General features: G+C 38.4%; 1 protein-coding gene across 5 annotated transcripts in view; it reads left to right on the top strand.

Annotated features, from left to right (window-relative positions):
• Nucleotides 1-17264, top strand: part of Ddx4 (DEAD-box helicase 4) — a 56291-nt gene that overhangs the window by 27592 nt on the left and 11435 nt on the right. For all 5 annotated transcript variants that reach the window (XM_021208431.1, XM_021208429.1, XM_021208432.1 and 2 more), the window contains 9 exons: nt 409-489; nt 1024-1065; nt 3018-3065; nt 3161-3208; nt 3607-3749; nt 4560-4712; nt 5136-5290; nt 12342-12471; nt 14033-14199. In XM_021208431.1, the coding sequence (XP_021064090.1) occupies nt 409-489; nt 1024-1065; nt 3018-3065; nt 3161-3208; nt 3607-3749; nt 4560-4712; nt 5136-5290; nt 12342-12471; nt 14033-14199 (967 nt within the window). The remainder of the gene's footprint in view (nt 1-408; nt 490-1023; nt 1066-3017; nt 3066-3160; nt 3209-3606; nt 3750-4559; nt 4713-5135; nt 5291-12341; nt 12472-14032; nt 14200-17264) is intronic.

Here is a 17264-nt window from a genome sequence, read left to right as displayed (position 1 = left end):
CATGGTAGGAGGTGGGGAGGAGACTTGTTTGGGGATAACATTGACCCTAACTTATTTATAAAATAATATTAATTTTGAGGAAGTTATTTGTAATTCAAGTATATAATTTGTAGAGAAACCCTTTCTGTGACTATATATTCTTGTTATACTATTTTACACATCTTTTTTTTTTTTTTTTTTCCCCCGAAACAGGGTTTCTCTGTATCACCCTGGCTGTCCTGGAACTCATTTTGTAGACCAGGCTGACCTCGAACTCAGAAATCTGCCTGCCTCTGCCTCCCAAGTGCTGGGATTAAAGGCGTGTGCCACCACTCCCGGCTTTTACACATCTTTTAACCTGTAATACCATGGTTGCAGTAAAATGTTGTTAAAAGTAACACAGTCAAATTCTGTTTCTTTCAAATAAAGATAGTGAATCTGACCAAGATCAGGGGACATCGCGTGGTGGTGGCCTTTTTGGTTCTAGGAAACCAGCAGCAAGTGATTCAGGTGAGAAATGAAACTATTACTGAGCATTGATATTCACATATGTTTTTATGCTCCTAGCAAGAGGGCATGTTTAAGTATATCTCAAGGTTAGCTCACAATTTCCCCCGAAGCTTAGTTATGTAGGCAAAAATACGTGTGTAGCTTTGCCTGCCTTAGAACAGTGGTGTACAATGCATTACCTTTTCTGGGGGGGGGGCTGGCAGCATGAGGTGGCAGTACTTTTAGATACTTTTAATGGGAAGAAGGAAAAGATGGCTTGCATTGGTTTCAAAGAAAGTTTCTGAGGTATTGGGGGAAATGATATGTATGGTTTGAAGTGAAATATAAAAAAAATTACAAGTGTATTACAATTACAAGTGAAAATGCCTTCAAAGGGGTAAGCTTTAAATGAATTCTAAAAAAAATTTAAAAAATCAAAGGGCCTAGGAAACTGGTTGAATGACTATTATTATAGTTCTTCTCCTTGTGTATCTGAGGGGAAGGAGAGTCGGGACACATGCTTCCTCTAATGTGTTGCAGTGCAATGTCTTACAGGCAATGGTGACACTTACCAAAGCAGAAGTGGAAGTGGCCGAGGTGAGCTTACTTGACTGACTTGTGTCAGCTTAATTTATTGTAATCTAACTCTATTTTCTTTAGGATAAAAGTAATTGTTACTGTTTCTCCACGCCTGATGACTATGAACTTTTTATGGCCTGTTGGAGTTCCTTAATATGTTTTCAGGTTAATTCCTTTCTGGTCTAGCAGTTCTGTTGTAAGACTCACAACTGACAGGAGCATTTGTAAACACATGCACTAGGATACTCACTGAGTTCTCTTTATATTAGGAAACCTGAAAATCACCTAAAGTTCATCAGTAAATATTTAATGTAACCACAAATGGGATAGCATGTAGATATTTAATATTGAGATATTTATACAAATTATTAAAATACCCCTTTCCTTTCATAATCTAAGAGTAAAGGAAAGATAATAAATGTGACTTCTTTACTCTCAAAAAGGGTTTTCCCCAGAGCATAAATATTTAAGTATTGTATGAAACTTAGACTTTGCAAATAAGTAGATCAATAAAGGTTATTTGATTTTTGGTAAATTGTTAGTCTAAAAGCATTCAAAGTACTGAAGCCCCTGCCTTCTTAACATTTTCCAATATTGAACAAAAAAGTGTTAAAATCCATTTAAATCAGATCATCCACAGATGTTTACAGCTTGTCTGAAGGAGGATTGGGTATGTTGAGGAGTTGAGAAGCCTATGGGGACTTTTGAAGTGTGACTCACAGCATTTTGCAGTATAAGTTGGCCATGAGTCAGAGACAGGAGTTCAAAGGTGATCCATTTAAATGTCAAGTTGACAAGGGATAGGTAATATTGTCAACTTAACAAGATCCGTAATCACCTGGGAGCCAAGCTTGTGTGAGGGATTTTTCTAGACCAGGCTAACTGAGGTGTGAAGACTCCTGCTGCATGTGGGCAGTAAATTCCACAGGCTGGGGTCCTAGACAGAATGGAAAGCAGGGTGAGCTGAGTGCCAGCGGTCTGCTCTCTGCGACCTCACATGTGGCCATCTCCCTCAGGCTCCTGCAGCCCTGGCTTCTTTGACATAATGGACTGTACCCAAAACTGAACCAGAATTAATTCTCGCCTCCTTCAGCTCTCTTTTGTCACATCAATAAGAAAGGAACCAAGGTTCTGCATCCCTTACTCTAGTGAGATGAATTGCTTAACTAGCTTAGCTAACTTTTGAGTACTTGGAATTGGGACAGATTGCCATTCTTTTAATTGATAAGAGTAAATTGTTGTGCCCTAATTGTTTGTATAATATATATTATGTAGTTTATGCTCAATACTGCTTTTTTTCTGTGAGGGTCTTAGATTTTATGCTATATGCTAGGCAGAAGGTACAGAAGTTAACAACTTTCAAGTGAAAATTCTGGATGAGTCTCTGAAGTGCTCTGGTAAATACTGTGTTGTCTAAACTCTAACACCATTAGAGATGACTGGGAAACTTGACTCATGTCCCTCCTTTCTTGGTTGAGTATGCTCCTTAGTAATTCACTTTAGTACATCATAGCTATGATAATGGCTACAATCTGGGTGGTCCTCGCAGAATCACTGATGCTGAAGACTGGTCTTAGGCACTTCCCAACACAGTTTTAGTTTCTTTTAGAAAATTATTTCCTTGCTGATCAGGGAAAAGATCTCATAGCTTAAGGAAAGACATAGTGCAGTCTGTAATGTACATAAAACCATCATGTTGATTATTAAACAACCTTAAAACGTGTAAGATTCTCTCTCTTTACCTTTCTTCCCATCTCATTTTTTTCCTCTCCCTCCTTTCTTCTCATGGTGGGGATTGACATACCCAGGGACTTGTGCACATTAAATTAACACTTAGCACCGAGATGTGCCTGCAGCCTCTAACCCCCCTTGTAAGCAGTGACTTTAAAGATTCTTTCTGTTTTAAGACAGAGTAAAGGCATGCACAGCTTTGTGTCATAATTGATTATCACTCTGAATTTCTTTAATAGGTGGTTACAAAGGTTTAAATGAAGAAGTAGTAACAGGCTCTGGAAAGAGTAAGTTTTATTTTGGAAAAAAGATTTTGATCTTTATAGTACTGTTATTTTATTCCTCAATTAACATTTATCTTTTTGGTTTTATCCCCTTTAAGATTCTTTGAAGTCAGAAACTGAAGGAGGTGAAAGCAGTGATATTCAAGGTACATTGGTATTTGCATTATCTATTTGAATATGTGCTGCATTTCTCTAAAGTTAAAATATTTAAAACTTTAGTTAAATTAAAAACATTTGCACAACTTTATATGCCCCATACAGGGGAACGCCAGGGCCAAGAAGTGGAAGTGAGTGGGCAGGGGAGCAGGGGGGTGGGGAGGGTATAGGGGGTCATTATGGATAGCATTTGAAATGTAAATGAAGAAAATATCTAATAAAATAATTAAAAAACACTTGCACAATGAAAATCTTAGTAGTTATTACAGTTATAATATTAATTATCAATAATCTTACAGTTATATTTTCTATTTGGTTTTTGTCTGTTTTTGTTATTTTCTCTTGTTTGTACTTCTAGTTTGTAAATTATATTTTTTATTTATCCAAGGTCCCAAAGTGACATATATACCCCCTCCTCCACCAGAGGATGAGGACTCCATCTTTGCACATTATCAGACAGGCATAAACTTTGATAAATATGACACCATACTTGTTGAAGTATCTGGGCATGACGCACCACCAGCAATTTTGGTTAGTGTGTTATTTCTATCTTGATGTAAATGTATGGTATGATGAGATTGCTATCAATATAAAAGTTACCTTTCTCGTGCCTAGGATCCTTGATTGAAAGTTGAGAGGCATTGCTTACCATTTTCAGTAGGGTTGCTGTATCAAAAGAGAAAGTGCTGGAATTCATCTCTGCTCCCCATACCATCAAGAACTTTGTTTAAATTTACTGAAAAGGCTACTTTTTCTAGATACTCAAAATGTTCACATCCTAATTATGTGAGAAAAGTAGGTCTAAGGATGTGGATTTTATGTGTATGGCTGTTTTGCCTGCATATATGTCTTTGTATTACATGACTGTCTGGTGGCTGTGATAGACAGAAGATGGCATCAGAGCCCCTAGAACTGGAGTTACAGATGATTGTTGTAAGTCTATATGTGGATTCTGCGAATTGAACTCATATCCTTTGGAAGAGCTGCCAGTGCTCTTAACTGCTGAGCTATTTCTTTAGCCATAGGAAGTGAATTTTTTGTATGGAGAATAGCAGAAATCCTCTAATGCCTGTTAATTATCTTCACAGTAAGCCTTTGTTACTTATCAGAGCTTTCTGTATCTCATAGGGTTTAAGAGGGCAGAAAAAGTATTTACAAGGAATGTTTATGGGAAATACTTTTACAATGTCACGAAAATACATGTTTATTTATATTGGGGTATATTGCTATATAAAGTGGAATCTAACTTTAAAGCTCCCTTCAACAGAGTATGTTTATGGAATGGTACACACAGGATGTATGCTGTTTATCATTTAATGGTTGACTTCTTTTCCTGTTTAGACTTTTGAAGAAGCTAATCTCTGTCAGACACTGAATAACAACATTGCTAAAGCTGGCTATACTAAGCTTACTCCTGTGCAGAAATACAGCATTCCCATTGTATTAGCAGGACGAGACTTGATGGCTTGTGCTCAAACAGGGTCTGGGAAGACTGTAAGTCCTCTTTCCAAGCAGATAGCTCTCTGTCAAACTGTTGTTGGGTTTTGTTTGTTTTTTTTTATTTTGGTGTTACCTAAGTAGCCTGAATTTCTTCTACTGGTTAGAAGATCTGAAGGTAATCTGAGCCATCATTAGGATTCACAGTCTTCTCATTTCTGATTTTCTTGTTTATGGATACATAAATAATGCTTATTTTGTTAAAAGACTAATGTGTTGGGCTAGATTAATTTTATCACACATGTTATGTTGTATAAAATGACTAAGAAGACCCAGTTAACTCCTTGCAATAAAAGTTATGCTAAGTTATTATCATAAATCTACCATCAAGAAGGAAGGGTGTATTAAGGCTATAAAGTAGAACTAGCTCTTGGCAGGGACAAAAATGCTAAGTTGTAAATCAATCAATTTAACTTCTAGGCAGCTTTTCTCTTGCCTATTTTGGCTCATATGATGCGGGATGGAATAACTGCCAGTCGCTTTAAAGAACTGCAGGAACCAGAGTGTATTATTGTAGCACCAACTCGAGAACTGATCAATCAAATTTATTTGGAAGCCAGAAAATTTTCTTTTGGGTAAGTCTATCTAGAACGCCACTCATAAAATAGTTCTTAGAGAGCTCTCTCAATTATTTGAGAGCTGTGTAATAATATACTCATAAAATTTTAGTTTAATTGAATGAACTGTATTTTCTTATAATCTTGTTTATTATATTTTTAGATAAAATTAGATAGCATGTAAAAAATAAGAAAATATTAAAAATACTGATGTTGAGTAGCTTGCCTTTTCTGATACTAAGGATTAACTGTAAAGGCTTGCGTGTGCTAGGCAGGTACTCTCTCAGTAAGCTACACTCCTTTTAAAATTTTGAGATGGAATCTTACTAAGTTGCCAAGACTAGTCTCAAATTGATATTCTCCCTTAGTTTCTCAAGTAGCCAGATTATAGGTGTCTGGCACCATCCTTGGCTTTTTTTACTAGCAAATATTTTAAATATGTTGTTTCCGCATTTATTTATGAATATGTGTGTGTGTGTGTGTGTTTGTGTTTGTGTTTCTGTGTGTGCCCTCTCTCAGATAACTGAGAGAGCTCTCTAAGAACTTGGAAGTGTCCTCTCTCCTTTACTGTGTGGGTTCCAAAGACGAAATCTAGAACATCAGACTTACAGGTAAATGTCTTTACCTGCTGAGCCGTCTCACTGACCCTACTGGTAGTTTATAAGGCATGTCTAAACTGGGATGGGGCGACTGGAGAGATGACTCAGGTCAAGAGCACCTTCTGTTTCTGCAGAACACCAGGTTTGGTTCTCAGCACACACACATGGTGGCTCACATTACCTCTAATTCCAGTTCTAGGGGGTCTAATTGCTTCTTCTGACCTCCACTGAGACTATACATATATAGTCCACATATATAATGCAAGCACACACATACAAATAAATAAGTACATTTTTTAAAACTTCAAAAAGTTTACAAAATGACCTTGAATGTCCCTGGTAATTATCTACTTTTTGGCTTCACAGTGTAGAAGATGACTTATACAATCAGATTTAATGTCTTGCTGTGTAAAGATTTTATGGGGGCTGGAGAAGGTGACTTATTAGTTAATGAATGTGTTTGTTTTGTGAACATGAGGATCTGAGTTCAGATCCCTAGTTTGCATGTAAAGCTGGTTGCAGCAGTGTGCCTCTGTTAATTCCAGTGCTGGAGGGGTCAGGCTGAGACAGGCAAGTCCCAGGAGCTTGTTGGCAGTCAGCCTAGTGAGAAATCCTGTCCCCAAAACTAAGGGGAGAGTGACAGGAAAACACCTGACTTTGACCCTGGCTTCTGAACACAGAAAGAGGGTGGGATCAGGGGAGGGAGGGGGCAGGGTGAGAGAGAGACAGATTTATGGTTTTAATTTTTATGAGGTGAAGCTTTTCTTTTTTGTTCAAGCTGACTTTGAACTCCTAGCCAAAGTGATCATCTTGCCGTAGTCTTTTGAGTAACTGGGAGTACGTGTTGTGTACCCCTTTACCCAGGTTTTCTCTTTTGTAAGTATCTGCCTGTAGAGTGGCTTTTGTTACTGATGTTAATAACAACATGAATTTATTTTAAAGCTTACACTAATGTGCATTTTTATTACTCAAATGAGAAGTTCAGTTTAACTACATACTTAACATTTGGTATTGTGTTATCTATTGATGCCTAACAAATTACTGTAAGATCCAGCTGGTTACAACAATCAGTATCATGCCACACTTGGTAATGATTAAGGATTGGGGAGCAGCTTTGTTGTGTGTTTCTGGCATATAGTCTCTTATGAGATAACAGCCAAGATTGCAGTCCAATGGTTTGAGTGAACTGTGTCTTAGGGTTTCTGTTGCTGTGATGAGACTCCATGAAAAAAAAGCAAGTTGGGAAGGAAAGGGTTTATTCAGCTTATATTTCTGCAACACTGTTCATTACTGAAGTAAGTCAGGACAGGAACTCAAACAGGGCAGGAACCTGGAGACAGGAGCTGATGGCAGAGGCCATGGAGGGCTGCTGCTTACTGACTTGCTTCCCCTAGCTTGCTTAGTCATCTTTATTATAGAACCCAGGACAACCTGCCAAGGGATGGCTCCACCCACAATGGGCTGGGTGGGCCTTCTCCCATTGTTTACCAATTGAGAAAATGCCTAACAGCTGGCTCTCATGGAGGCATTTCTTCAACAGAGGCTCCCTACTCTCTGATGACTCTAAAGTTGTGTCAAATTGACACAAAGCCATCCAGTACAGATTGCCCAGAATAATACTTAACTGTCTTAGGAAATGGTAGGTGGTTCTCTAGATTAAGTTCTCATTGAAAGAGCAAATAGAAGGCTGCAGTAGTTATAAAGTAGCAGTCTCATAACGCATACACTGTCAGCCTACTGCACTGTAGGAAGAATGTCATTAACTAGTCCACTTTCATAGAATTTCCTAGAACTTACATAAAATTAAAGTTTTGAGCCCTTTGCCCTAAAGCTATTAAAATGTTATTGCAAAATAACATTAAGCAAATCACCAAGGCTCTTTGGTGTAACTGTCTTTGGCTACTTTGTGAGTTCTTCTTCTACCCTTCTCCACTTTTCTTCCACCCTTTCAACCCTCTCACACTAGATAAGAGAGAAAAAAGAGAGGAATGGGAGATCTGTGAATGGAGCCAGGGTTCAGAAAGAGGGAGATGTTAGGGTTAGATGACTTCCTGCTAATTAGGTGCATCAAATTCCTTGGGGCAAGTTTGATCTTCCATGTCAGGATATTTAATTTCTTATTGTTGTTTCTTTTTTGCTAACAACTACTTAACCATGCCAACAACAACTCAACAACCAACCACTCAATCTCTTGGGCCCTTAGCATTTATATACCCTCCGAAAAGATCCTGGAATTCCAAACATCACACAATTGCAGAAACTATTGCAGCTGGCAAAATCACACCCCTGCTAGAGCATGAGGTAAATCATAGTCAGCTGCTGTGGACAATCTGAAGCAGTCCCATATCCCATACCTGGGATTAATATGAAAAAATCCTTATAATACTTCTGTATTTTTTTTAAGAAACCAAAATTCCTAAATTTTCACTATGCTTTGGAGTTTGAGACACTGTAACTATATAGGTTGCACACCTTTGAAGCCAGCTCTGCCACACAAATAGTCAGGAACCTTATTGAAAACCTTTAAAAGATGAAACATTGGGGAAGGCATTCAAGAAGGTATTGAGTCAGTACCATTAAGGCTACGGAGCCTCTCCTAGGAGTCTGAGAGACACAGAAGTCTGCTTCTCAAGGAGACACAGAAGCAGAGGATGAGCCCACGGAGCATATCCAGGGGAAGAAAGGCTGGTCCTAGGGGAAGAAGCTTTTAAAGGCAGGTTTCCTGGAACTGGGTGGTGGTAAATGTAGAATGGAGTGGAGAAACTACTGACACTGTAGCTATGGTTGCAGCAGGGCAGGGGCGGCTCCTTGGGCTGCAGGGCATCACCCAGCCTGCCATGCCCCCTTGCTGCCTGGTAGACCAGTGCTGCCACTCTACCTGCTAGCCCAGCTTGAAGCATGAAGCCACCTCTGCTGCTGCCTGCTCACCAGGAGGAAAACTTGGGGTGGGGCTCTGCCTGCAGGCTGCTTCTAGGGTGCACTCATGGTAGGTGCCCAGGGCAAGGTGGTGTACAGCAACCATGGAGCTCTTGCAGATTCTGCCCCTGAGCATGCTCCCCAGCCCCACTGTCTCTGAACAAGAAGATATCTGAGATCAAGAATGGTTCCTTTTCTGGATTAAGTCTCCTGAAAGTCCATGCTGCTGCTGGAGGCCATGCTGGTGTTGGTGATCTGTGCTGCCCCTGCAGGCTTTATTGATGCCCATGATCCGTGTCGCTACATGAGGTCGTGTTGATACCTGAGGTCCATGCTGCCACTGGCTGCTGTGGGCAAGGAACAGTGAGTGAGAACTCAAGACTGAGAATGAGAGACATTGAAGGCTCCTGCGACAGCTACCTCCACCCTCCAAAAAAGAAATTTCAGACAGAAAGATATTGAAGAGAGTCCTTAAAAACTATGATGAAGATGCTGAAGTGTGTAGCTCTTCACAGTTGATGGATTCTGGCAGGAGACTGTAGAACTCCTCAGTTCTTTTTAAGGGTCTGGCCACTGGGAGTTTGACCATGCTCTGAGTATATGGGCAACACAAATTGGACTTGTTGTATTTTGGGGGAAGGGGGGGAATAAGAGTGGGAGGGTAGACCTGGGAGGAATGAGAAGCAAGTATGATTGGGGTACATTGTATGGAATTTCCAAATAATTAATAAAAATAGTATATTGGGGAAAAAGATGAAACATTGACGAATTTGTCAGTGCTTAAAATTACAGGAAATCTTCTGTTTTGATATATTCATTATTATCAAGTAGAACCTTCTATTTTTTTGATTTATTTTATGTATATGAATCTACTATAACTGTCTTCAGAAACACCAGAAGAGTGCATCGGATCTTGTAACTTTAATTTTTTTTCAAACCTTATTTTTAATGATGGATCTTAAATGCTGTAACCTCCATTTTAGCCCACCACCCACCAGACGTAGTAGGAAAGAAAGGATATGGGGAAAGTGGACCTGTTTAGAAAGGTTCTTTGGAGCAATTCCCATCTGTGCTGTCTGGAAATTGGCAGTTCAGTTCACAGATTAGCAGTGGCAGCTCGATCCACTCACAGACACTTCATGGATACACCAGCAGTCCAGTTCAGTAGAGTCGGGTTAGCAACAGGGATGACAAGACCTAGCAGAGACATCCAGGCCTCAGCCTTGGCACAAGTCACCAGGCAGGATCAGGAGGAACACCAGGAAAAGGTCTCAGCCTTGCCTTTCTCAGCGAAGCAAGAAAGAGAAGATGAGAGACCCACAAGCATTGTACAGCTAGCTCTATAAGTAAGCCTAGGTCAGCCTCTGTCATTGTCCTTTAAGTCCCATTTATACCCTCCAAACATCACATGTCTTGCTTCAGCACATGCACATCTGTCTCAGCTGACATCACTCTGCCAATCAGCCCAAGTCCTTAGAAGTGCAAGAAACGAGTGCACCACCAGAAGGTTTTGGGTGTTTCTCTCTGTTGTCCCAACAAATGCAGCTCAACTACACGATGTGAGACAAACTAATACATGTATGTTAGCAAAGAATCCTTCATCACCTGTCCTTTCACATGCTTGCTTTAGCAAAACATCCTTTCTCCTGTATTTGCTTCGGCTAAAGATTCCTTCATGAGTCTGCCTTATTCTTTCACCTGTGTCCACTTCAGAAAACACTCCTTCACGTGTTTGCCCCAGCAAAATACCCATCAAACCGACTTTCCAAAGAACCCTTGAGTTTCCACTTCATAACCCCCTTTCTGTCTAAGAATTGTCCTTTTCTCTAATATTAACAATCTATACACAATAGAACCATCACATTTTCAACAAATGACTATGCACAGTAATCAGACAACAGCCTAACAAAACAACCTTAAATTTCTATCAATATACAATAATCAACAAAACCTCTAAATATCAATATACAATTAAAATCATACAATTCAAATTTCTATTAATATAAAATAAAACAAAAAGCTTACATTTCTGTCAACAGACAGTAGTTAAAGAAAAAATTATCAATATGTAATAAAAGCTTAAATTTCTATTATATAAAAAAACTTAAATTTTAGCCTGAAAAAAAAAAAAACTAGCTGTAGCATTTGTTGCCTGGTCTTTGGGTTAATTCAGTCTCTGTGTTGTCTGTTGTTTGGACCGTAAGGAAAAGAAAGGTTAGTCTGAGAAACGATAGCTGTAGCGTTTATTGCCCAGTCTCTGTTGTCTGTCCAGTCTCTGTGTTGTCCATCTCTTTGTGATTGATTACTTGGGTTAGTCCTTTTGAGTTGATTTGCATGCTTTTTGTTGTTGTTGTTGTTGTTGTTGTTGTTGTTGTTGAAGAAATCAAGAATTGAGACAATCCATGAATTGTTTGGGCTAATTGCTTTGTGACCAAACAATTTGAGACATCCATGTCTCAAATAATAAGAGGTTTTCCTTGGTCGAATCTGATTTTTATAAGTTTTGTTGCTGTTCAATATTTTTCATTCCCTGTAGATAACATAAACATAACCATGTTCCCATCCTACAACTATTGCAGGTTTCTATTCTAACGTCAGCACATCCTTATAGTCTATTGGTTGACCTAGTTCCTCAGTTTTCCCAATAACCCAGTGTCTCTCAGCTGCTGCTGATCCTTTTTCATCAACATTAAGAAAACAGTTAACAAAGCATAATTTAGTCCCTGGGGTTTTTTATTCTCCCTTTTTGTTTATTAAGCATCTCTTTTAAGATACGGTTGGCTCTTTCTATAATTGCATGTCTTGTGGGACTGTGTGGTATACCAGTAACAGGATCCCATTCCAGATGGTTACAAGCCACCCTGTGGTTGTTAGGAATTGAACTCAGGACCTCTGGGAGAACATTCAGTACTCTTTAACTGCTGAGTCATCTCTCCAGCTCCAGTAGAACTACATTTTGAATGCTTAGCTTTTCATGAATTATCCATCTATTACCCACAGTTTATCCATTTGGAATTTTAGTGTTTTTTAGTGCTTATAAACCACTAGCCTTTTATTTTTATAAAATTTAAAATGATTATTAAAATATCTTTAAAGTCAAACCTTATAGTTCTTTTGTAAAACTTAGGTATAATTGCTTAGATTAGTACTATGTTGGTATCTGATTTTAAATTGAGTAAGAGAGACATTTTCAAAAACAAATAGCATGCTTGGTAAATTTAGATAATGTCTACCCAAAGATGAATAAATAGCATTGGGATGTTGGTATTGATCAGGAAGCTTCCTCCCTGCTTGCCAGCTGTCCTAGTACTAGAGAATTTGTGATTCCTTTGTGTGAGTTAGTGACTGGGGAGGAAGGATGATAGTGGTACATCAAACAGATTGAGTCTTGTCCTATTTGTTTTATTTGCCTTTTGACATTATAAACTTCCATTTTCAACAGAATTTAACATTTTTTAGATAGCTGGATTTTTTTTCTTTATGGATCTTGCTTCATAAAGTGACAAATGAGTAATTTCCAAATAACTAGAAAAAGGCATTTCTCTTATCTATAGGACTTGTGTAAGAGCTGTGGTCATATATGGAGGAACCCAGTTTGGGCATTCAGTTCGACAGATAGTACAAGGGTGTAATATATTGTGTGCTACTCCAGGGAGGCTGATGGACATCATAGGCAAAGAAAAGGTAAGCCTTGAAAAGCCATAGCTTGTTAGCTTGATGGTTATTTTATAGAGGAAGGGAGGGGATAATGGCAGATATATTTCCTGTTTGGTTTTAGTGGATGCTTTGAATTAATTTTCATAATTGTCAAGATAATCTCACAGGGCATAGCATTTTCCATATTATACTTGGGGAAACAAAATGAGATTAACAATTTACTCAAAAAGTCTTTTGTTAGCTCTAGTCAATGAGTTAGGGCTAGAATTTGTGTTTCTGTAATATTTTATTACATGGAAGAAAATACAATGAGTATTTTTATATAGTTTCATATATATTTTGGTGAAATAGTTTTTTCCTAAGACACATTCTTAATATTTTTAACATCAATAACTTTGTCTTCTGCTAAAGCATGTGAATGGTAATAATAGGAGTTATTAACTTTCTAAGTATTTTAAGAAGAGATTTTTATTTACTTGGAATCTTATACCCAGTTGTTACATCTCTTAATTCTTTAAGCTCATGTTAATGAACTGCAATTGATTATTTTGCATTCTATAAAGGAGGTACTTAAAACAATGTACCTTTGTTGGTAAATGTACCTTTAAAATTATATTTATTAAAAATAGCTCGAGAAGCCAATGTCAGATATTTACTAACCATCCTTGTGTTAGTATCAAAGTTACTTGTAGTTTCAGGACAGCCAGAGCAACATAGTGAGACCCAGTCTCAAAAAAGAAAAAAGTTAATCTATTTTCAGTATTTCATGGTATTAGATTTTATTTTCTTGCATTAAATTTGATTTTATCATGATTTTATCAAGATTAGTATGAATCCATGCTGTCTACTACAAGTTAACTATTAGCATATGTTACCATATATATTTTATAATAAAACATTTAGTTTCATGTTTATTCCAACTTCATTTTTCAAACTACATATGGTTAGTGCATAATAAGTTAGACCCTGGAGATAATAGAACATTCAAGTAATTACAGAAAATTCTAGTATAAAGTATTACTGTAGATATTTTAGGTTCTATTAAACTAAATTTGTAATCATTTTATATATTAGCAAAAGTTTAGATCAGCTATATTATGATTACCTATGATGAGGCCAATAATTCTCATCATTGTATGCCTTGATTTTCTATGCATTAGATAGGGTAAACACCATGAATAAAACCAACTTGGGTTATCACAGTCTTATCATTGAAGGAAGTTAGGATAGGAACTCAAGGCTTAGCAGGAATTTAGAGGCAGGAAACTGAATCTGAGGCCATGGACGAATTTTGCTTCCTATAGCAACCCAGGACTTCCAGACCAGAGGTGGTACCACACACTGTGAGTGGGGCTATCCCACATGAGTCATTAAATCAAATGCCCCCAGGCTCCCCAGGCCAGTCGGATGAAGGCATGGTTTTCAAGTGAGGTGTTCTTCCCAAATGATTCTAGTTGTGTCAAGATGACATGCAGCTAGCCAGCATAACCACTAAGTACTTTTAAAAAGTTGAAAGTGTTGAGCATATTTTAGCTTAATGTAAACTAGTATGTATGTTCTGGTTTTGTCTTTGAAAATATCTTTAAAGATTGGCCTCAAACAAGTCAAGTACTTAGTTTTGGATGAAGCTGATCGAATGTTGGATATGGGTTTTGGACCAGAGATGAAGAAACTAATTTCTTGTCCAGGAATGCCACCAAAGGAGCAACGCCAAACCCTTTTATTCAGTGCGACTTTTCCAGAAGAAATCCAGAGGTAATATCTTTCTTCTCAAAAACGAAAGTGTGAGTGGTAGTGTGTGCCTTTGGTCCCAACACTCAGGAGACGGAGAAATATGAATCTCTGTGTTTGAGACCACTCAGGCTTACATAGTAAGACTCTGCCTCAAAATTAACTAATTTAGAGGTAGGTAAGATGCTTGTCATGCAAGTATATAGATGTGAGTGTAATCCCTACCACACATGTACAGAGTTGGCTTCTTCCTCCAATGCTGAGGAGGCAGAGACAGACAAACCCCTAGGGCTCCTTGCCAGCCAGTTTAGCTCATGATAGGCAGATCCCAGATTACAGTAAGAAACCCTGTCTCCAAAAAGAAGGTTGACCTCTTGCCTCCCTATGTACAACCATAACATACAAACATGCAGCTGTATGGACATGTGAGCACACATGCAGAACAGAAGTAAGCATATGCTTTAAAGTTTGCCACTTTTCTTTCTTTCTTTCTTTTTGGTTTTTCGAGACAGGGTTTCTCTGTGTAGCTCTGACTGTCCTGGAATGAACTCTGTAGACCAGGCTGGCCTCGAACTCAGAAGTCTGCCTGCCTCTGCCTCCCAAGTGCTGGGATTAAAGGCGTGCGCCACCACCGCCTGGCTCACTTTTCTTATGTTTCAATTTTATTCCTGATTATCATTATAATCTCTCCTCCCTCCCTTCCTCCTCTCCCCACTCTTACCCTGTTTATATATATATCTGGGAACCAATAAGCGTTTACTAAAGTTATTCTCACTATGCTTTATTTTTAATCCTAAATGTATAGAATTGGTCTTTGGAAGAAAGTTCATAAACCAGTTATTGCCAGATACTTGGGAATCATCCTGTGTGTCCTGTGGTCTTGTAAATTCAGAGACTGGGATTACACATCTTTCTTGGGTAGCAACTTCCTCTATCAATTTGTTCCTTACTTGTACAGGGAGCTGAAAAGTCCAGGCAATGGCAGTAGCCTAGACCCAGGAGCGTTCTGGCTCTTGTTTGATGAAACTGTTCTCTTTGAGGACTAGGAACTCTGTTCCTCCCCATCTAAGAGGAAGATGATTTCCCAAGTTGGTTGACTAGTGAGGGAGTGATGGTGGATGGTAGACCCTGTGTGTACACCGTAAAGATCCATGTCTCCAGGACTAGGGTACTGTGTTGTGTTGCTCGACATCCTCTCCTCGTAAAGCGTTGCCTCCAAGGTGATCCCATCCGTGGGCTGTTCTGTGCACAGAAGCACAGCTTGTACAGGCTTGGAGCTTGTAGGTAGTGCAGTGTGTGATGTAATCTGTGGCTGCTGCTTTGATGCATAGTTCATCTCTGGTCTCATAAAATAGGTGGGATCCTGTGCTAGTGTGTCAGACTCCACAAGACCTTGGTTAGGCATGGCATTGGCCATTGATTTATTTTTACTTATGTGACCAAAACTTTTCAAAGAAAATATAAAAGGTCTTTATTGTAGAAAAACTAAATCATAGAATATTAGAAAAATTTCTTAGTGGTACTTAAGGTAGTCATTTTCTTTTTCTAAAATTCAATATTTTTCTAAATTCAATAGTGGTATTTGTGGATCTTATGAGTCTTGTTTCATTGTTAACCTTGGATATACATGATCAATCAATAGAAGATCTCTTGATTTTTAAATTACTGACATTTTGTTTCCAGATTCCTTTATTTTTTTTTAAATGATGTTAATGATTGTATTGTATCTTAAATTTGAAATGGAGTGTCTTCATTCCTATCAGTGTTGATAATATGAAGTAGGCATTAACCCAAGCAATTAGCAGGTAATATTCCTGCTGCTGTCTCTTCAGATTTTCTTCAAAATAGGAAAGTATTTTTATGTTGGTCACTCAAAATGATTCATATATACTATTGTCAGTAGTGGTATTTGTAAGTCTTTTATGAGTCATGTTTGATATGCATGCATAGTTGGTCTCTGGTCTCACAAAATATGTGGGATCCTGTGCTAGTGTGTCAGCTCTACTCCACAAGACCTTGGTTAGGCATGGCATTGGCCATTGATTTATTTTACTTATGTGACTTATATTAACCTTGAATATACACAAAAAACAGAAGATCTCTTGATTTTAAATTATTTTTGTTTTTAGCCTCATTGTTATTTTTAAAAATATTTAAAATTAATACTATATATAATTCCCCTCCTTTTCCCTTTAACTACTCCTGTATCTCTACTCATTCTCAAATTTAGGGCCTCTTTTTTTAAATTACTGTTATGTACAAATTATCTTTCTTCTCACCTCACACACACACACACACACACACACACACACACTTGCTCTCGTGCATGCATGCACGCACGCACGCACGCGCGCGCGCGCACACACACATATTGGGGCTGGCCAGTTAGTATTGGATAGTCAATAGCATGCTCATCCTTGGGAAGTCTGGGTCTCCTTCTCTCAGCAATCACTAATTGCCCGTAGCTTTTTCTAGGTGTGGGGCCTTGTCACAGTTCCCCTGTCTAAACTGGTATGCCAACTAATGGTGTCAGTGTTGAGTTCTTGTTTAGGCAACCATTTTGTTGAAACTTCCTTGCAGATGTACAGATTCTAACAGCAGACAGTCTTCTGGTTCTTAGAATCTTTCTACCCTGCTTTTCAGTATTCCCTGAGCCCTAGGTGTAGGAGTTATTTTGCAGATTTATCAGTTGGGGCTGGGCATCCCATGAACAGTTACCTATAGTTTGACCAGTTGTAGTTTTCTATAATGGTCTTTTTCTGCTGCAGAAAGAAGCTTTTTTGGTGGTGAGAGCAAGCACATTTGTATGACAAGTATTTAGGATGCAGTTAGAAACTATACTGGTTTAGTAAAAGGGCAAATAACAAGGTTTCCTCTAGGTTCCATGGCTTGACTTGCCATAGTAGGTAGGTTCACAGTACTAGGCCTGAATTCTATCTTTGGACAGGCCTTAAATCCAACTAAGATAGTCATTGGGTACCTTTAGGACATAAGTGCCACTATTGTACTGCTGCTCGTATTCTTCAGTGCTGACCAGTGTCGGGTTTGTGTCACAGCTGCTCTTCTTTTTTTTTTTTTTAATTTTTTTT

Source organism: Mus pahari, chromosome 11 (genome assembly GCF_900095145.1).
Source record: "Mus pahari chromosome 11, PAHARI_EIJ_v1.1, whole genome shotgun sequence".
Lineage (NCBI taxonomy): Eukaryota > Metazoa > Chordata > Mammalia > Rodentia > Muridae > Mus > Mus pahari.
This window is presented reverse-complemented; position numbering and strand designations above follow the sequence as displayed.